General features: G+C 41.0%; 1 protein-coding gene and 1 long non-coding RNA gene across 4 annotated transcripts; one reads left to right on the top strand and one right to left on the bottom strand.

The window, feature by feature from the left end:
* Positions 1 to 97: 97 nt before the first annotated feature.
* LOC122414062 (uncharacterized) lies at positions 98 to 2,332 on the top strand. Its single transcript, XR_006261695.1, has 3 exons — positions 98 to 227; positions 719 to 857; positions 1,303 to 2,332. It is a non-coding gene; the product is annotated as an uncharacterized lncRNA (long non-coding RNA).
* A 163-nt stretch (positions 2,333 to 2,495) lies between these two features.
* LOC122414054 (acidic repeat-containing protein-like) lies at positions 2,496 to 19,021 on the bottom strand. 3 transcript variants are annotated; one of them, XM_043424862.1, is made up of 6 exons: positions 18,727 to 19,021; positions 17,360 to 17,746; positions 11,491 to 12,066; positions 4,759 to 5,057; positions 4,410 to 4,679; positions 2,496 to 3,433 (listed from the first exon to the last, which is right to left on the bottom strand). In XM_043424862.1, exons 2-6 carry the CDS (start codon positions 17,742 to 17,744, stop codon positions 2,987 to 2,989), a joined length of 1,977 nt encoding a protein of 658 aa, XP_043280797.1. In that variant the 5' UTR covers positions 17,745 to 17,746; positions 18,727 to 19,021; the 3' UTR covers positions 2,496 to 2,986. The 3 variants fall into 3 exon arrangements, with proteins under 3 accessions (XP_043280797.1, XP_043280798.1, XP_043280799.1); XM_043424863.1 differs by having other exon boundaries at positions 4,410 to 4,655; XM_043424864.1 differs by having other exon boundaries at positions 11,758 to 12,066.
* Positions 19,022 to 20,636: the final 1,615 nt, after the last annotated feature.

Raw genomic sequence — 20,636 nt, 5'->3', positions numbered from 1 at the left:
GACGAACTCGAAACTGCGTCCTGTCGTGGCCTCTCGATCGTCGATCCACCGCGCGGTCTCTCGCAACAACTCAAAACGACGCATGCAAGATTGTGTGTGGTATATGCTGTTTGTGGAAGGAGGCGAGCATAGCCAAGATGAGGAGCTTCGCGTATTGTAAACGCGGATATTCAAGTATGGGACATTCCACAACGACATATCTAGCGTTTTTTCTACGCTAAGAATGGGTAAGAAAAAATGTCAAAATGGGAAAATCTTATTTGAAAAAAATGATAGGAAAAACATTATTTTTTCTATAATTTTGCAAATCAAATGATTCCTTTGGGAGTTCTGCGCTTCGAAGCAACTCGAGATATGGATCAAAAGTTGGCATTACAGTTTACCGAAATCCTGAGTGATCGAATATTCTCGTTGTCAGCACTTACAATATGACGTTGTTTTTTTTTTTTCTTTTTTCATAATAGAAGATAAAATGATGCATGAGAGAGTTAAACCTCTGTTAAATATTTAATTTTCGAACGAGGCCAATAAGCTTCAGCGGCCTTATCTCTTGAGCACTTTCTCTCCTCGTAAGTAGGAGTGTAAAAAAATCCGGCCGAATAGGCGCCTTGTTTTCGATTGCGCACGAATTTTCGGAAAAATCAATTGAATTCAATAAATCATGCGAATATCATCGCTCTGTCACGCCGATGACCTCGATTTTAATTTATTGAAACAGATTTTAAAAAAAGAGTACAGAAAATCACGGAATGATGTCAAGTGCGTCAACTTGTGACAATATAAACCAGGAGAAAAGAGAATTCATTATAAAACGTGAAGGTCACTGTCCTAACGGCTCGTCCTGGAACGCCCCATGGGTACGTGGATAAATATAAATAAGTTTGTGCGACGCAACATCATACACTTGTATCCGTTAGATACATAATGTTACTCACCTACCTACATTTATACATTTAAACACCTAAAGAAGGATCGTAATCTTCAATCCGACTCCCCCCCCCGATACAGCAAAGATTGGCGGCTATGTGGTTTACGTTGTTGCATTTTGTACAGCAGTAAAATAATATTACAAGCTCGAGGCGATAACGCCGACGATTGATCATGTAAACTGATCGTAACTCGGCAAAAAAAACCCGTTTTTTTTATTCGAGCACGATTCTGTTGTTCAATCGTCTATTTTTGCTCCTTACATTATACGTACTTGTAGATTCGTAGTTATTCTCGCTCTTATGGACACTATGTTAATGCATAAAAGGAGTGAAATAATGTCTCATGTATAATTTATATCTTGTCTGCTTTCAGAGAGAACATAATGCGTGAAAATATAAATAATAAAAAAGGAAACTAAACCGAAGTTGGAAAAAATCTACCCGAGCAATCGTTCCGCAAGCTCGGCGGACGAAAAACTGCTGACTGATGATCATAATCCCGTAGTGATCGTCAAACGTGTCAACGGTCACGGCGAGACTCATACAAACTCGAAAAACATATGGGCAATGTGTATATTACAACTAACTGCGCTCGCTATCAGTAGTTCAAACACCGCTGTTCGATAACTCGCCGGACTGTCACCACCGCCGAACACACAGCTCGCGAGCCTTTTTTTTCTCGATAAATTTTCTTCAGGATTCAACAAGTTTTGGTACCACTCGTCGATAGGCAAGAAATCTGTTCACGTACGCGTATGTTTCCATACGAAAATAATATATTAGATCGAAGTTTTCACAATGGTTAGAAATTTAGAGTGAATCTTGAGCGAATTCGCTGTTATTTAGATACTGTCAAACGTCGTTTCCAATTGCCGAAAGATTTTGATAAAAAAAGATTCAAAGATCTGCACTGCGAGAAGGTTCGAAATTCCATAAAACATATTTCAGGAAAGAGATTCCCACGGAGTTGTTGGAAATTCACAGACTGTAATTGAAATTTGTTTTGTTTAATTTACTATCAAAGACTAAATCTCAATTGAATAATCAAAGATACGGAATTAATGGAATACCGAAGGTCAATCAGTTGGTTTGGCATGGTCCCTCCGAGTTTGAAAATTTACAGACATTTCTTCGGTATATAGAGATTGTCACGTAAGGACAAAAATATTGAGAGAGTTGACAAAATCGCTCACGAAGTTTGCAAGATAATAGGGAAAAGTTTACCTCCAAGAAAGCCCGCAAAGCTGTGACGATAATGAGTTACGCACGTTATCGCCTCGTGTAACGTGAATTATAACACGCGGTACGATAATGCTCGAGAAAAATAACATTTCATTGGTGCGCGTCGTGCGAACATCTGTTTACAAAGTTTGTCATATAAATTAGCGGAATTTATTTACAAATCCTGGAGATACAATATATTACAAATACCAATATAAACTTGCCATTTTTTCAATAAATACTACGGTAATCCCAGACGCTATTGCTACGAGAATGTAGACATCAGACTTCAACAACAAGATATAATGAAATAAATAATATAAATAAGTTATCGAAGACATACACTAATCTGAAAATCGGAGATCGAATGCAACATCGAAAGCTCTTTTTTCAAACGATTTTCTTCTCACCTCGTTCCCCTTCGTTTTTATAAAATACTTCGGTTTTATCTGAATCCTTAACGTTTATTGCACGCATAAAAAAATAATGCGATCCCCCGCGTCTTTGTGTCCCCAGGTTACAAAGTCGAATCCTATTTTTTTAGGCAGAGGAAAAGGCTTCAATACTTGGTTGACCTCTGACGTTTCTGCCATAAGAATTAGGACCGTGGAAGATGCAATTGATTTTCTCTGAATTATTTCAGTTTCTTCATCGATGGTGCGTTTTCAAGTGAGTTTTTCCGTTCTTCCAAAGATGAAAACGAAATTTAAAAGAGCGATACGAATCGAGAGACTCGGTAGAGTCTCGGGACGAGTACATTGACGGCTCTGTCGTTTATCTTAATTTGGAAAACAAAAGCAACGAGGACTCGTGGAATGATTAATTTGCTTGATGAATTATGCCGCCGTGGTTGAAATGGGGGCCGGTCGAAGCATCGATCTCGTCGCGGAGGATAGTTTTTGGGAAACCAAATGTGCTATGTGGGAGGATCGTCGCCAAACGAACTCGCGAGTTCGATCGTGGTCGTCGGCGCTCTCGACGCGGACTTGTTTGGGCTGGAGCACACGAATAGAGTGAAGAGTTGCAGCACCACCGTGCAAAACTCTTAAGCTGAGTCTTCCTGACATTTCAGCGGTCGTCGCTGTCGCACTTCTCAACTCTTTTTTCGTAGCGCGACCGAATTCCTTCTCAACTTTCAGGATCAACGGTCCAAGACCAAATTTCGTCTTTATCGTCGTGTGATCTCTCATCATGTTTACCGAAACGTCTCCCGTTCGCTTCAGTGACGACAAACCGTACAGTATCGCACGTGCCTTCGGCTTGCTCTGCTTCTTCACTTTCGCCTATAATTCATTTCGAGTCAATATCAATGTGAACCTTTTTACCAACATTGTGAAATTTTTTTTAGATTAAGGCCTACGAACAGTGTAAACGTTAGAATTTTAGATGTTTTTTGTTTATTTTATAAATAAAAATTGGTTGAATAAATTTAAATTAAACTTTGTACACGTCTTTTGCATACTAGCTCCGAAGTACTAGAAATTTTTTTTTTTTAATTTCTTTAATGGGATATTTTTGTACAAGGGTGTGTTGAAAATGGCACCCATTGAATCGACGTTGACAGCAAAACGGAAAGAGTTTTTATCCCAGTGACCCGATTCAAATTGCATCTTGTAGGGCCAACGTTTGTTTTCAGCATGATGTAGCCGTTTTTTGATAACTTTGTTTTTTTATAAACAATTTTCTACTGAGAAATCCACAAAAATTGTGATTTTTTTCTTCAAATGGTCGCCACTTTTGCTCTAAACAATATTTTGAAAATCCCCTACGTCCCTAGCCAATAGCATACATTTTAAGAATCTTTTTGATTTTTTTTCCTGAAAAAAGAAATTCCAGTACTTCTGAGTATGTGAAAGAAATTAAAAAATTTTAATTCATAAAATAAACAAAAAACAGCTAAAATTCCAACGTTTACACCGTTCATAGCCCTCAAAAGACTCGAAATCTGAAGAACAACTATCCTGAGTCTTAGAAATTGAAGGCCCAACAAATTTCTTTTATTTTTTTTTTTATTTTCAAGAGCTCGAGAAAACAAGTCGCGGTTGAGAATTGTCATTTTTTTTAAAAACCTTTTGACACCCGGTTAAAATCTTACTCCTTATTTTATCCTCGAAATGAATCTGGCATATTTGCTACTATTTTATTCCCGTCTATAAATACAAATTTCACGTAAATCTCAAAGTCATACGAGCCTTTCAGGATAATTGTCAGAACAAAATTTCGTGTGAACTGGAAAGCTTAAATACTCGATTCTCTCACCTTATTTTTATTGCCGGTGCTCCCACTGCTAGAAATGCTGTTTTTCGTTTTATTTTTGCTCTTGCTCTTTGTTCTCTTTCTCTTCTGTTTTTTGCCATTAATCGAAGCGCGACTCTGAAGAGGTTCTTGAGCTTCGGTTGTTTCGATAACGCGAGGTGTCGTCACTGCAGCGTTCGCCACCGAATTAGAGAGAGTTTCCGCAGCCACGGTAGTCGCGATGTTCGCCAAATTTTCAGCGTCAGCTTCCTGCGAAAATGAAGAATCCGCATACTTGTATCGGTCAAATATTTTCAACATCGTGTAAATACGAAAATTGTATTTTTTCCATTAACGCGACTTGCACAATTACTTTGGTCGTCGGGGCGTTCGTTGTTTCTTTGTTGACCTTGAGGGCGTTTGCACTGGAGGTCGAATCGAACACGCTCTTCTTTGAGCCATGTTTTTTAGTGCTGGTTCTTTTGTTCTTTTTCTTACTCGATTTGGTCTTGCTCTTTGAATTACTCGTTGGATTAGTCAATTTGACAGTAACCGGATCGTAATTTTCACGAAGAATTTTGTTTATACGACCCAAAATATTGTCAACAAAACGATTGTATTTCGCTACATAGATCGCTGGCACGTGGCTGCTTGGCTCGATCTCCATCGCACCTGAAAAACGTTGCGCATGATAAACTTTTTGCTTGACATTCAACCGAGGAGTTTTAATCGTTTGTTACAACAGCGCTACTGGATTAATTATTTGCGAAAAATTACAGATTGTTACACGCGAAAAAATGATCAAATTCTTAATGAAACTTGCATCAGAAAAACTTACTGCCCTTTCACAGAATATGCCAAAACTTTAGAGCGAAAAACATTACGAGTACCTTTCGAAAAGAAAAATTCGACAACTTTTTCAGTGTTTGGAATAATATAAATATTGAAACGATCATTACTGCAGAATTTCTTGAACGTTTTACACAGAAAAAACGATTTTTTCGTTCCACGATTGAACGAAAAAGATAAGGAATTCCTTTGAAAATTTAAATCCCGGATTGAAAACGATCGAGTTGAGAACAAGTGAATATTTTTTATTTATCAAGTGAGCGTCCTTGTCCGCAATTTTCACGCGGTCCCGCCCACTCTCGTTCTCCCCATTTCCATTGCTTCTTGAGGATCTTCTTCGGAAGTATAATGCGGTCTGACGAATACAATTTCATTGGGTACTCCATGAGCACGATTGATCGCTTGTTTACTGGTCATCGACCTACTTCCGCGTTCGAAAGTCCCTCATCATCGTCAAGACAGCGGGGCGACCCTGTTTGAGGTCGGGAACCCGTGGAAGGCCGCGCTCACCGGAATTCTTGACTCTCGAGGCAAATGCTCGAAGAGTAAAGAGTGGAAGCTGGCTCGAGTCTGTTGGAAAAAATGACGGAGAGCGCTGTCGCCGAATCGTAGTTGTTCGGCGATTTTTTTGCCCGCTAAATTCGATCGGCTCGTGCATCCTCGCAGTTTTTCTTCACTCAACGTTGCACCGACGTTTTTTTCTGAAATGTGAGCACTCGAGAAACCAGCGACAATCGCACTTATTTTCAGTTTTCTTCCAATGCCAATATTAATTTATTCGAAGCTCTTGAACCCGTAAACAGGAGGGACGCTCGATTTACCGGTTGAGCTTACTTAACGGTCAGTGTTACAATACCGGAATTCTCGTTTTAAACTCGCAATACCAAACTGGTATTCGATTCTGGGTCAATCTTCGACACAAACCTACCGACCCATAAACTTCCTCGGCCACCTGCATGGTAAACTCTCTCCGCCTCTCTCTCTCTCTCTTTCTCTCGTTCCTCGGCGACCGGAGCTATTATTTGCCATTGACTTTTATCTCTCCAATGAACTTTCTTCGCATCCGATATTTTCGAAAACCTTCACCTCCGCTTCACAGGACACTACAATTTGAAATTGCCTCGAAAAAGTAGTGCCACTCGATGAGAAAGCGACGATTCATTTTTGTCTTTGTACCATTTTAAATTCATTCCAACGCGTTCGACCCCCAAAGTGTGTCCCTACTTTTTACTCGTGCACAGGGCAATCTTTCTCGAAGGCAGAATAACGATCAAACTCTTTGCGCCTCTACTCGTAAACGACTCTGCTTCTAAAATCTTTACTCCGAAATTCATAACGATTATGTCCACTCATGTATAATCAATGGTCTTTAAGGAGGTTGAAGCGTATCTTGTGTTAAAACTATTTTCCAACTTTGCACATGAAAATTTTTTAAACAGAAAGCTTAAGACAGTATTAAACTTCTGGCGGGATATGCCGATGATTCACCGTCGTGAAATTGAGATATTTATTGTTGAAGTTAGCAATTTTTTGAAAGCTTCCATAAGAGCCCGTGTCTTGTCATTTTCAACAATGAATATCTCGATTACCAGGCGGTGAAACCTCTCCAAATTTTTCACACATAATTAAGCGCTGTTCAAGAAGATTCACGCAAATTTTCAATTCATTCATTTGGAATAATAAAATCTAATGTATTTTTCGAATGTATATATCGCTTCAACTTCCTTAATAGCTCTACTCGTGATGAGATATGTTCTGAAACCATGAGTAGAGATATTGGGGATTAAGAGAACGGATCGCTCGACTAATTGGAATTTTCGAAAACGAAACTCTTTGACACAGTTTGACGACCAATGAAAAAGAGGCTCTGTCAGCCTACGCAGGACGGTGACAAAAATCGGCTGAGAGAGCCTGTTTTCAGGAGGTCAAACTGTGTCAAGGAATTTCGATTTCGGAAATTCCAAGTGAGCCGAGTCGGCTGATCCATAACTCTTAACCCAAATTTCGGAATCGAAATTCTTTGACACAGTTTGAGCGATGAAAAAAAGGCTCCGCGGAGCCAATATTTGCCATCGTCCTGCGTAGGCTGACAGGTCCTTTTTTTAAGAGGTCAAACTGCGTCAAGGAGGATGGTTCAGTCGTTTCGATATACCGATTGAACCATCCTCTTAAATGTCACATAGACGACTCTACGTAGATCCGGAGTTATTAAGGAGCGGAGTCGTTATCGAGAATGGCTACCGACGGAGTTGTTAACTAGCAGCTATTTATAATTATACTCATGGCAGCTCTACTCGATAAAAGCTCCGCTCTTTAAGGGGACCCGGTGGTCTGGAAATTTCAAAAAATCGTTTTTTTTCGATATTTCGAAAGTATAGTATTTTAAGAATATACTGTGAAATTTTCATGCGGAAATTCACAATATCATAGCTTCTACAGTCCATTAACCAGGTAGAGAGCGGTCCGCGCGCTCCTTATTTCAAACTTTAAACTCAGCATTTATCTCGAAACGACTCTTTTGGCACGGCGGGGGTGAAAACAAAAAAACTATTCAACCGAGTCACTTGAAATTTGGATACGTTATTCACAACATGTATGGCTATCGTCGGAACTAGAATCATAATTTTATTTAAATAATTTCCTATTGTTTACACTAAAAAACTAGTGAAAAAGACCCGATTTTACGAACTTTTTTTTCAAAAGCGCGCCATTTTGTCAATTTTTAATTTTTTCGATTTGTTCTAGTTCCGACCATAACTGCACTCTTTCTGATCTTGAATTTTGTGTTTGAGATGAGTAGAAGTGTCGAAATCACCTACGCCGTCCGGGTCCGATTTTTCAAGAGGGTCATCTTCAGCGGCATTTTTATAATAATAAATATTGCTTTTAAAATAAAAAAAAAAAAAAATTTTTTTGTATGCTCAATAAACGGTAGTAATACGCCCGAAAAGTTGAAGCATCGTTTTAAAATTTTTAATGGTAAAAAAAAATCGTGAAAATAGGTCAAATTTTCGTTCCCTTAAACGTCTATTTAGAGGAGAACTGTTGTTGAATGGATTTACTGAGAGTAGAATCTGGTGCAACATAACTCGACTCTTATAAATCTACTCGATAACATTTCCACTGTAAAGATTTTTATTTCATGCACTCTTCGACGCGTCTGGGCGGATGACACAGATTATTAATGACAAAAGGGGAGGCATATTGCGTTGTACTGATTTAGCAAATTTGAGAGTAGGGCTATTTGGAGCAGCGTTGTTTCAGAGTAGAGCCGTAAAGAGGACGGTTGTTATTCTGCCTCCTCAAACGTTGAAAATCGAAAAAAAAGAAAAAAATGATTTTTTTGCGAAAATCAAAAGAATAGAAAAATCATGCGTTGAAAAAGCGTGATGGAATCGAATGAATTATTGAAATAATTTTTCCATCGAGCGGCGCTCGATGTCGGATGATTGTTTTGAAATCGAGGCTACGGGTGCTCGAATTTACGAAGGCATGGCGCGTCAGTCCCGTGATGTTCCGAGTGGGTCAGGGTCGTTGTTGGGAGGAGTGTAGCAGGGCTCCGGGTCAGTGGCCTCGATTTCCATCGGTTCATCGAGCTCCTTTGCTCCTATCGTTACATCTCGGATCGGCTCGAGGCCGGTTGTGTCGGCATTTCCGGCCAATTGCGGTGAAAGCTGATGAAAAATTCTCTGGATCGTCTCTGCGGTCGTGTCGGACTCGCCCTAGAGGGTCTCTTTGTTTAATTCGGGTTTTTCGGGCCTTGAAAAATCCGCTCATCCGTTCTTCTTCTCGGCGAACTTTTCTCATTTTCGACCCTTTCTTTCAAGGTCAAACTCGATCGTTATCAACCTGAGATATCGTCACCGCTGTTTTTCTTGTGCCACGACTCAGCTGAGATCGTAGAAACGATTATTAACTCCGGAGAAAGAATTTTTTCATAATCTTCTCGGCGTACGCGCGACTCGAAATTACGGGCTTTCGATAGCGATCGGAAAACGAAAAATACGTTATTTGGGTCAGTGGCCACAGCGGCGGCCGACTGACCCTGAAAACAGTGCTTGGTCGCTCGATCGCGGTCGATGACCCGTGAGAAAAAAGGACTGTTGACCCCGGAATATCGATCGTCGACGACTTTATCCGAAACCATCCCTCGCTGCGTATTTTACCGAGTATTTCTTTCCAAAATATGCACCCGTTTAGTGTTTAGATCATTCGAATTCTACTGCTACACAAGGCTTAAGGGGGCCCCGCTACCGCTACGACTACTGTCTAACAAATGATAAGCTACTTGTTAAATAATTACTAATCGGAGCTTCGTAAAATACGAATGAACACGAAAATCTACAGATAAATTATTCAGAGAAGATGAAAAACAGAGTTCTTCAAAACACTTGCGTACTCTGTCCAATAAAGCATTATCATTTTCGTGCGATTCCATCGATATTTTACGGAGCTCTCAATTACAATTGCTATTTATCCATGAAAAGGGAATAAATGACGAGGAATGAAAGTTCGGGATGGAGGAAAGGTGAGTCGATTTTGGTCCCGTGATTCTGTCCAGTTACGCGTTGTTACAGTCGACTGTCCACCGTCTCCCAACAAACGAAGTTAATCAGGGAATTCGACGAGTAGTATTGTGAATAAATATAAAAAAAAAAAAAAAAACAAAGAAAAAAAAATTAAACAAACTACGTCTGGAATATTCTACTGCAGCACCGATTAATGGATGAAAAAAGAAAACAATACGAAAAAACGCATTAATAGAAGCAACGAATGTGGAGAAAAATGCGCATTAAAATGCTGGGTGGTTTTCGTTTCTTCGTTCGAAAACCGACGCGTCACGCGTACCACGATAAAGAAGAAAAAGTTGAGAAAAAAGGACTCCTGCGAATGTAACGTTAATCGAACTTGCGTTTTACCAAATTTTCCACTCTCTGTAACATCGAATATCTGGACAAGAAGCGCACGGACTCTAAAAAGACATCGCGAGTGAATTCATCACCGACAAGAAAGTAAACGACACACTTTTTTGTTTGTTTCTTTGTTTTATGTTTTTTTGTAAAAATAATAAATTATCTATATTTAATAAATCCGAATCGGACAATGTCTCTGTACAGCATTTTCTTTTCTCTCTCTCTCTCTCTTTCTCGTCCTCGCGGACAAACACACAAGCACACACGCAAGCACGCATTCTCTCTTCCACTCGTTCTTCTCTTATTGCTCTGTATTTCTGACCTTTATAAAAATTCTGTTGCGGATATGAAAGTTATTGAAAAAAAGGAATAATCTTTCGTTCGTTTTCATTTGAAAGCTTCGTCCGAGAGCGAGCTGCTCCCGTGTACGATAGTTTTTGTCGTTGTCGTTGATATTTGGCACGCACCGTTCACTCGATTTCTCAAAGTCGACAGCTCGAATTGAGAATGAAAAAAAAAATGATAAAATAAATAATGCACAGGCACTCGGGGCGTCATCGTGACTGGGGACGGAAGGCGAAAAATGTCGATAGAGAAACGTGTGACGTCGTCCGCGCGTAACCACGGCATTTTAATGCGAGTTTTTCTGCTCTTTTCGTTCGTCTCGCTCTTTTCCCCCGTCTCGTTATTGCTCGGGCGATTATTATTCAAGTGGAGAATGAGAAAAACAACGAGGAAATGTTAAACAGGCGGCCGCGGGCACACAGTGCTTCCATGCTCGAGAAAAAATTCAGAAAATCAAAGAAAAATAAACCATTAATTCGATAGAGATTGTCAAACAAGCGCTGATGGAAAGAAATAAATAAATAAATTAGGAGAGTCACGAAACTCAAAAGTAATGCGCGATCGTTTTTTTTTTCCAGATACTGTTGTTAATTCATCTGCTCTTGATTTCGTTTCGAGCTGTCATGAAATAGGTGTTTGACCTCGCCGAAAAGTCGAGCTTCCCCACGAAACGGGAATAGTTTCACAATCGAAAATTTAGTTGACTTTTCTCAGAGAAGTGTTTTCTTCTCAATTTGAGACGCATCGTTTCACGCACCTATGCTCTCCCTCGGTACTTTTTCTCGCTCTCTCCTTTCGCATCCTCTCTCTCTCTCTCTCTCTCTCTTTCTCTCTCTCTCGCGCGCGCGCGCGTAAAAACAAAAATAAATAAAGTGTTTCATTGATTATTTCCTCGTTTTACTTGTGAGTCTCGAGTTTCGATTTCCGAGCCTTTTTCGATCTTTTGTTCGAGATGCGGGTGTTAGTTTCGTGTTTTTTTGTCTTGCCCTTGAACTCACGTGCTCGACGAGCATCGCCGATATCGGGAATAACGTCGTCTACTTCGTCGTCATCGTCCTCGTCGTCTTCGTCCTCGTCGTCGTCTTCGTCCTCGTCGTCATCGTCGTCTTCGTCTATTTGCGTTATGTCTTCGAGTTCGTCGTCCTCGTCCTCGTCGTCGTCGTCGTCGTCGTCGTCGGACGTTGTTCCCCCTGACGCTTGTTGAAGAATCCCGGAGGATGACGATTGGCTCGTAAGCAAAACAGGATCCGCTTGCACATCACCACCTTCTATTGGGTTCGCAGCTTCGAGCGCGCCCGCCGCTTGTCCCTCGGGCAATACGTCACTGACGTCTTCGTCCTCGTAGCTTCCGCTCTCACCTTCGACCCCTGAATTCTCGGCGACGTTTCCAGCCTCCTCGACCCCCCCGTCGGCCAGAGCATTCAAATCGGATTGAACGGCCGCGGGGATCGAAGGTGCCGCGTTCAGGGCCGGCTGGACCGAGTGAATCGGAGCTGGGACTGGTGCGGGGGCTGCCGGGACGATTGGCTCTACCACCGAAACAGTCTCGTCGTCGTCGTCGTCGTCCTCTCCACCTGCAACAATCGAACCAAGTTCCAACACTCACTACGAAATCGAGTTTGCCCCCTTCGAGCAACGGTTCCACTCAGAAATTAATTCCTTTCACGAACCCCAATCTTTTACAAATAACTGATTTTTAATTATACTCGAATAAAAGTGCATCCGAATAAATTGGCGAAACTGGCAGAAGCCGAAACTTTTACTGCATGTGTAACCGCGACTTCTCAGGGGTTGCGAATCAGTCCGAATTTCGAGTGCCCCTGTTTGAGATGTCGAAAAATACGCTCATGCGAAAGGAATACCTTAAAGGAGGGTGGAGCACGAAATCAAAATGATCAGAATTTGATCAAATCTCGTGATAACACTCTCTGGCATCGAGTATACTAGAGCATTATCACCAAATTTGATAAATTTCTTAATATTTAGACTTCTGTACCGAAACTCCTTAAATCGATGTTCTTATGCACGAGATGTATAACTGTATATATGTAAACTCTATGCTTATACACGTGAACTTTAGTGTTCAATTACTCGAAAGCTATATGTGGTAGAAAAATCTAAAAAAATGTATGTTGTCTTATATATTTTGAAAGAATACATTTACCAAATTATATTAAATTCATATAATTTTGAAATTATTAATATTTTTAACACGGTTTGGCATGGCAACATTGTATCGTCGCGAGAGCGAGAAAAATAGCTGCAAATTTCGAAAGTGAAATTTTTCGACATCGTTCGCCTGATCTAAATGATAAAAATGTCAGCCCATTTTTGCCATCGCCCTGCGTGGGCTGACAGAGCCTTTTTTTCATCGATCAAACTGCCTCAAAGAATTTCGATGGCGCGATCTCAGACGTCGTGACACATACGAAGCTTCACTGTCGTTAATTGACCGTCAATTTCATTGTTTCCGCGACAATATTCTGTATCGGTAACTGTAAAGAAAAAACTTTATCGAGTGGATCGAGTGCGACGAGCGAGAGCGCGGCCTGCCGGCGTGGCAATCGCAGGAACTGTTTCCCCCTCTCTGCTACCGCCTGCGAAAAGCTCGGGACTTGGTTAGTTGTACGGTGACTCTTGTGCGAAGAGGAGCTTTAGAGCTATCGATTTTGAAGAGTATGCAATAAATATCGCATCGTAGACTAGAGAGCCGGCCCCAATCATAAGAAGAAAGAAAGAAAGAATATCGCATAAAGAAGAACTGCAGCTTCGTTTATTTGAGGAGGTTCAAGCGTATCTTGTCGATAACTGTTTTCGAGCTGTGCAAAATAAAAATTTTTAAACGGAAAGCTAAAGACAGTATTATTAAACTTCTGACGGAATGTGCCAAGGATTCGCCGTCTCGAAATCGAGATATTTATTGTTGAAGTTCGCAATTTTTTCAAAGCTTCCATAAGAGCCCACGTTTAACCTGTCATTTTCGACAATGAATATCTCGATTACCAGCCGGTGAAACCTCTCCAAATTTTTCACACATACTTGAGCGCTGTTCAACAGGATTCACGCAAAATTTCAATTCATCAACTTGGAATAATAAAATCTAATGTATTTTTCGTATATGTATCACTTGAACTTCCTTGATGCTACAGTAACACTGCAATCGCGAGCGTCATAAGGAATGGCGAACGAAAGGGACTGCGACGACTGTAGTCACGGAATAATTGTTCCGAAAAAACTGGTGCAATGTTCAAGTACATCGCCATATGCAGACATCGCTCAATTCCGTTCTTGTTCCTGCTTCTTTAAGGCCCGAGTATGCGACTCGTTTCCGGCGAGTCCCCATCAAACATTCACCTGGGATCGAGTCCGCGTGGTGAGCTACTTCAAGAATTCCACACACGGAACGAAAGGCAAAAACAAGACGAGGCAGGCAACGCCTGTTGGCCTGCCTCGAAGAGAGGCAGAGAAAAAGCTCGCACGCGTCCTCTGGATCTGTGACACCGAGACTAAAAAACTGGCTCCGTCACTTGGCAGCGAACGTCGCATTTTTTTTTTCAACGAAAATGGGAGAAAAATGGAAGAAAAAATAATTCTCCCGTAATCTTTGTCATTCGCCACCGGCCTCGCTTTGTCCCAAAAGGTCGCTCGAGCCGCTCCAATCGACTGTTGAATCTGCGAACACCGCGAAAATCGATCTGACCGCAACGACCCCGGGATGTACGCATCGAGAGAAAAATGAGACGGCGCGCACCGGGACGCTCGAGCGATTAGCTCGGAATCGATGCTTAAGGTATGTAGGTCCCTGCAACGTCGAATTAAGCAGAAGGAAATGATAGGTCCGGAAGAATAATCGAAAGAAGCGAGTTGCGATTAGACCAAAATGGGAAAATGTGAAAAAAAAAACAATACAAAATAGCAGATCGAGAGGAAGGCCAAAGGAAATCATGCGAGTAAAGAAAAAATTTCGAGGACGACCTCGAGTCGTGATTTGTGAAAGACCTCAACAACGAGATCGGTGATCGCTCATTACAGCATCAAAGCTCTTCCAGTTCCATCGTTCGTTCAATTTTTCCATACTTTTTTCCTCTCCGTTGAGCCGCCTGTTCAAAGATCGACAGAGTTCCTGATCTTGCAATAACTGTAAATAAAAATAAGCACATCCCGAAACTGTGACGTTTCAGTAGCGGGGATGCTCGTTTGAATAAGAACTTTTCATTCCAGTCGAGACAACACTGACAGTGGCCAACGATTGCGGGATGAGAAGTTAAAATACGTTGCCGACCGATTGAAAATTCTTCCACAATAGTCAATTCTGGGAGCTTTATTCAACAACGAAAATAATTCGATCGGCGAAAAGATCCGAACGAATGTGCCCTCCAAACTCGACACCCATTAATGATTGTTTTGACTCATTCGGGTGAGCGAAAAATTCACGATCGATCATAAAGCACGGTCAACGTTTAAGGTACTTCTGTACTTTTGTTGAAATCTTAAGAACCCGTTGAAATTTAAATATGGTGTAACAATAGCCTTCATCGACCGACTGTCAAAATTTCGAATCGATTCACCATTTAGTTTTCGAGATATTCGCGATTAAAAATCGCTCATTTTGCACGGGACGCTAAAGCGTCACTGGATAGCACTTTGTTTACATTTTTTATTACCGACGCTAAACGGAACTTGCGACTTGAAAATAAAACCAGTCTCGTATTCAGTAATATTGTGGGATTAATATTTTTAAAAATGGGCATTTTTGACCATCTAGTTTCGGAGATATCGACCGATGAACTGTGTTAATTTTGCGTGACGCGGAACGGGCGCATGACCAGCTGTGATGACGTGGCAACGGTGTACGACGGTGCGGCGAACTGACGAGCGCAACACAAAACAATATGAAAGCTTTTTCTCAAATGTTCGACCACCTTTCTCGATTGAATTGGCATTCGAACACTTTTTAACTTCTTTCGTCACGAATAAATAAGATTTAAGGAAACACTGACATTTTGACGCTCGACGCTGTAGTAATGCTGAAGAATGGCGTTGTTGCGACGATTACACCGCCACTTTCTACATGTGTGGAGGACCACCTATTCGCGCGTGAGGCGTGATCGCGTAGGACAGGCAGAGTGTGCAAGCTCCGACAAAACCGTGTGGCCGGCAGCACCGCATAAGCATTGCATTTCATTGTACGCCGCCGCCCAAACTTTTAGCTCGTACGTGTACACACAGAAGTACCTTAAGGTAACTCCTGTACTGCATGCTAGTCAAACGAGTGCTAAATTTTCAAAACGCTTTTAGACCAAGTTTAGCATACCGATTAAATGTATCGTTAGTGGATTTGTATTACAGCATATCTTATTAAGGAGTTTCGGTACAGGAGATACAATGTTGCCATGCTAAAAGGATAAAAAATTTCAAAAAGTTCAGAATTTTATAAAATTTGGTGAACATATTCTTTAGCGCCAAATTTGACAATACAAATTTTTTAAGATTTTTCTTCTACACAGTTATCGAGTAATTGATCACTAAAGTTCACGTGTATAAGCATAGCGTTTCCATATATATAGGTATACATTCCGGGCATAAGAAATCTGCTTTAATGCGTAATTACTCGATAACTAAGTAGAAGAAAATTTTGAAAAAATTTGTGTTTTCGCACTTGATGTTGAAGAACATTATCACCAAATTTGATCAATATCTTAATATTTAGACTTTTGTACCGAAACCCCTTAAGATGTAAACATATTAAAAACGCTAGTTTTTCAAAACCATCAACTGATAAATGCAAATTTCCATGGTGACACATTTTCACTGGTATTTTTCGAAGAATTATCTGCGTTTTTTCATCGATTTTATTGCAACAAGTCTCATTCATGTTCTTCTACGAATCCACCATGCAGTTGTTTTTTTCAAGTTGATCGTTTCACTGTTACAGCTAATTATTCATTAAGTGAAAAAACTTTTTCATTCATAATTTCTGAAGGAATGGATTAAAGAAAAATCTACGTAGTGAATTCGTAGAGGATAACGAGACAATAAAATCGGTTAAAAAATGCAGATGATTGTTTGAAAAAAACCTATGAAAATGTGTCATCATGGAAATTTGCATTTATCAGTTGATGGTTTTGCAAACTATCATTTTAAATAATTATTCACGTTAATAAAATATGCTTGAATACATATCTACTAAAAATAAGTTTAATCGGTAGGTTGAACTTGGTCTAAAAGCGTTTTGAAAATTTAGCACTCGTTTGACTAGCATGCAGTGCAGGAGTTACCTTAAACGAGGAGAGAAGTCAGCATCTCCCGAAGAATCGAAAAATCGCGATTTCGTTCGGTTCGACACGAAGCCGCAAGGCGATTTCGAAACACGCACGGATTATGGTAATTCGGCCTGGCAATGCCTTCCGAGACTTCGCGTACCGTTAGCCACAACAGAGGTGAGACGAGAGCTAATATTCTAAAAGAGCATAGACATGAATCTACTTCGCCCGAGTGCTCGTCACCGTTCGCACACGTGCATACGCGGACGTGTCAGTGTATGCGTAAACATTCATACTTGGCAAATATGCTCGATAAGTTATAACGGGAGTTCTACTAATCGGAATACTCGTCGTTTGCCTCTGCCCGAGCTGCCTGCGCGATGGAGCTCGTTCGAGAGATTTTTTCAACTTTTATTATCGCATCGCTCGCGCGGGGATGTTGGATGCGTAAAACAGATTTGGCCTCGAGCAACGGGACTAGATTCGAACGGAAATGTCCCGTGGAAATTCGAGAACGAGACTCAAGCGCCCGAGTCGCCGTTCCGGAAACCCCGAAGGAAAATTTCTAGCTCCGGGTGCAAAGAAGATATAAGAAGAAGCTTACCACCGAGGATGTCGTCGAAGAATCTTTCCAGGTAGTCGTCGTCATCCTCGTCATCGTCTTCGTCGTCGTCGTCGTCGTCGGCGCTAGCCGCAGCATTAGCAGGCTTCACCTCTTCTTCGTCGTCGTCGTCGTCGTCGTCATCGTCATCGGCAAGGTCATCGAGGTCAAGATCATCATCGTCGTCGTCGTCGTCGTCGTCATCGTCGTCGGCCGATGCCGCTGGAGCCGCAGGTTGTGCGACCGCTTGTCGACCCGTTCCGTCGCTCAAACCAAGAGCATTCGCTGGTTTCGTTCCTTCGTTCGATGAAACCTCCGGGACCGGACTCGAGAACGATTCTCCAAGAATCAGGCAACAGATCACCGCTAGCACCGCCACCGACTTCATGGCTATGACCGATAACACACATCGACGCTCAAAAATTACTTTTTTTTCCCACCCAACCAAAATCCAATTTTCCGATAAATCATTCCAATCCCTTTCCCGAATTCGCGTCCATTTCTCGCAAATAAAACGAAATTTCTTCTATTTTCACGCTTATTATTCGCTCGTTTTGGACTCTTTTTTTAAAAAGACTCGTGAAACTGAATTTGAAACTTTTATCGATTTTTTAAATAAGACGAAAGCTTGAAAAAGTCAAAATTAAAATGTGAAGAAGAAAAAACGAGATTGCTGAGCATTTGAAAATCGTTCACTCCGCGTTTTGCCGTACTCCAATTTTCGTTTATTTTTTTATTTATTTTCCAATCGCTGCTCCCGTGTGACTCGTTCCGATCGGAAATTCCCGCAATACTATTTCGCGCACGCACGAGAATACCGCGATTAATACGGTATCTCGTGAAGTATTTATTTCAAGAGCTCCGTGCATTGAGAATAGGGTAGAAAATTCAGTGAAAAAGTGCCCGGTATTCATACATGTTTTTAGCAGTAGTACGATGAAAAATCGCTCACTGAATTCCCAACACCGGGGATCCTCGCGAATCGATCGGCACACGTACTTGAAATACCATGAAAAAATACGAATGCATTGAAACATTGAAATTCGATAAGAACGTATGCACTTTGATCTCGTGAATTTTTTCGAATCACCCAAAATCGTTGAGAACTCGTAATATTCTTCGTTTTATTTCCGTTTAATATATTTTCGTCAAATTGTGAAAACAAGAACCGCACGAGTGTGTTGACACCGAGAAACTGATATTCATGGAAAATCAAATTCACTGGGTCGACATGGAAAACGCGATTTGTTCGCGAGAAGTAAAAAATGTATCGAACCGAATGTTATTCTGGTTCGAATCGATCTGCCGTGCGCCTCGTGCCCCGCTAGAATCGATTTCCAATAAAAATCAATTCCCCTTCATAAACTCACCTCTCGTTAATTCGTCGAATATAAACTTTGTCTCCCGAGGAATAAAGAACGATAAATCAACGAACAAGAACGGTCGTTCGTTCGTTGAACGACCGCGGGGTCGATATAACGATACTTTTTAGTTTGTGGTATAACACGGTCACGGAGGTGAGATGATTTTTCGAGGGGCTACTCCTTCGTGCAACGAGTGGCGAGAGTGTTAAACAGACGAAGCGCCTCCGCGAGAGCCTCTTATACCGCAGGGAGCGCAACCGCTTCCGCCACCACCGTTCTCGAGAGGGGCAACACTCGTCGTTCTTGTCGTACACCCGTCAACGTCCTCCTTCCGTAACTACCGTCGTTCGAGCTTGTCGCTGCTCTGCGCCTTCTCTTTTTCTATCGTTCTCACCATCTTCTTCTTTTTCGGTTTATCCTTGCCCATTTCATTTTTACGTCTCGTTTTTAACAAGCGTATCGCTCATCGTTAAACGCATTTACAAATGGGAGGGGATTGTGGATACAGGATACTTACGAGGAAATCGTTCAACGAAGCTTGCTCCTCATTTTTGTGGGTCGTAATTCCAACATAATTTTACAGTAACTTCATTTTTTGTAGAAATCATTTTTTCAATTGAGCATTCATGTTTTTCTTTCCAAGGGTTTTGCTTTTATTTACTTTTCCATCCACTCGTTTTCCGACTCGCCACACAGCATGGCAAGAGCATTAAGGTTACAGACTCTTGCACATTACACACGAAATCGATCAATCAAGTCCGCTCGCCACTTTTCCCATTGCATAATTCTTCGTGTCACATTCGTTCATGAAGAATGAATTTTTTTGTCGCGACTAATTTTCAGCGTACCCACTTTTACTAAGCGAAAGTTCATTCAAGTTTTTATGTTTTTATTCTACCTCGGATTGATGCGGTTTTAACTATCCCATGGTTTTATCGATACGATACGATAGCTGAATCATTTTTCATACAATAAACGTTACTTTACGTCCAAAAATGTAATTTGTAGTGAGATTTTCATTTTAATTTTGTAATACATTTTTTTTATATTCTTCTTGGATCTTGAAAAAACCAATTACGAGTCATTGGAATTGAAAGGTTAGGTAATACTGCAAAGCGATGTCGATATAGTGTATCGAAACGTAAAGAAGCACGTATATCTGGTCGATGCAAGGTGTATTTGTTCCGGCTTCGAGGCCTAGCATCCGTGCTTTCTCGTCCAACTTTCAAATTAGATCTTCTTACGATGTTACGTAGTTTGGTGCACACTGTGATTATCGTGATCAGGCATTTTCTATCAAGGTCGTGTATTCTTCTGTAAGAATGCTGAATGAGATTGCATTTATTTAGAATAAAAGACCTCTGTTTTTTTCGATACAAGGACTCGTATTCGAGAGGCCCTTGTCGATTTTGCCGAAACCACTGTAAGCCCCCCGTCGCGATAATATGATAAACTGATTGTTCGATCTTGTGGGATTATAAAAACTCGTACAATGATAAAAAAATGTTGAGTGTCGAATTAAAATGTTAAAACTTCGTCATGCGTACCTGTAGTAGTTGAGAATTTTCTTGAGACGCAATTTTAACATCGGAAGCTTCGATCTGCGATGCGTCTTGAACTGAAACGGTGAATGCTTCGAAAATTTGGCGAGTTGCCGCAAAGTAGTACCCTGAATATCTCCTGACTTGAAAGATTTGACATAAAAAGCAGTCCTCTTTTAAAAATTTTACAAAAACTCATTAAATGGAACGATATTTCCGCTTCTGCTGTTTTTGGTTATGTTTGTCAGCGCTCCTTTCTTCACACTGCGCGTTGTGTGCAGAGGTTAGAGCACCTAACCGAAAAAATTAGCGCGTTGTTATTATTTCGGACTGCTCCGTGTCGATATATTCGTCCCTCGTGTTTGAGCAAGTTTT

This window comes from Venturia canescens, chromosome 7 (assembly GCF_019457755.1).
Source record: "Venturia canescens isolate UGA chromosome 7, ASM1945775v1, whole genome shotgun sequence".
Lineage (NCBI taxonomy): Eukaryota > Metazoa > Arthropoda > Insecta > Hymenoptera > Ichneumonidae > Venturia > Venturia canescens.
Note: the sequence above shows the minus strand (reverse complement) of the source record. Positions and strands in the feature narration are given on the sequence as shown.

Coding starts and splice junctions, on each gene's coding strand:
- LOC122414054 (XM_043424862.1), bottom strand. CDS start 17,744: ATGAAGTCGGTGGCGGTGCTAGCGGTGATCTGTTGCCTGATTCTTGGA. Junction 5,058..11,490: donor CGGCGATGCTCGTCGAGCAC/GTGAGTTCAAGG, acceptor AACGTTTTTCAG/GTGCGATGGAGATCGAGCCA. Junction 3,434..4,409: donor GCACCGGCAATAAAAATAAG/GTGAGAGAATCG, acceptor AATGAATTATAG/GCGAAAGTGAAGAAGCAGAG.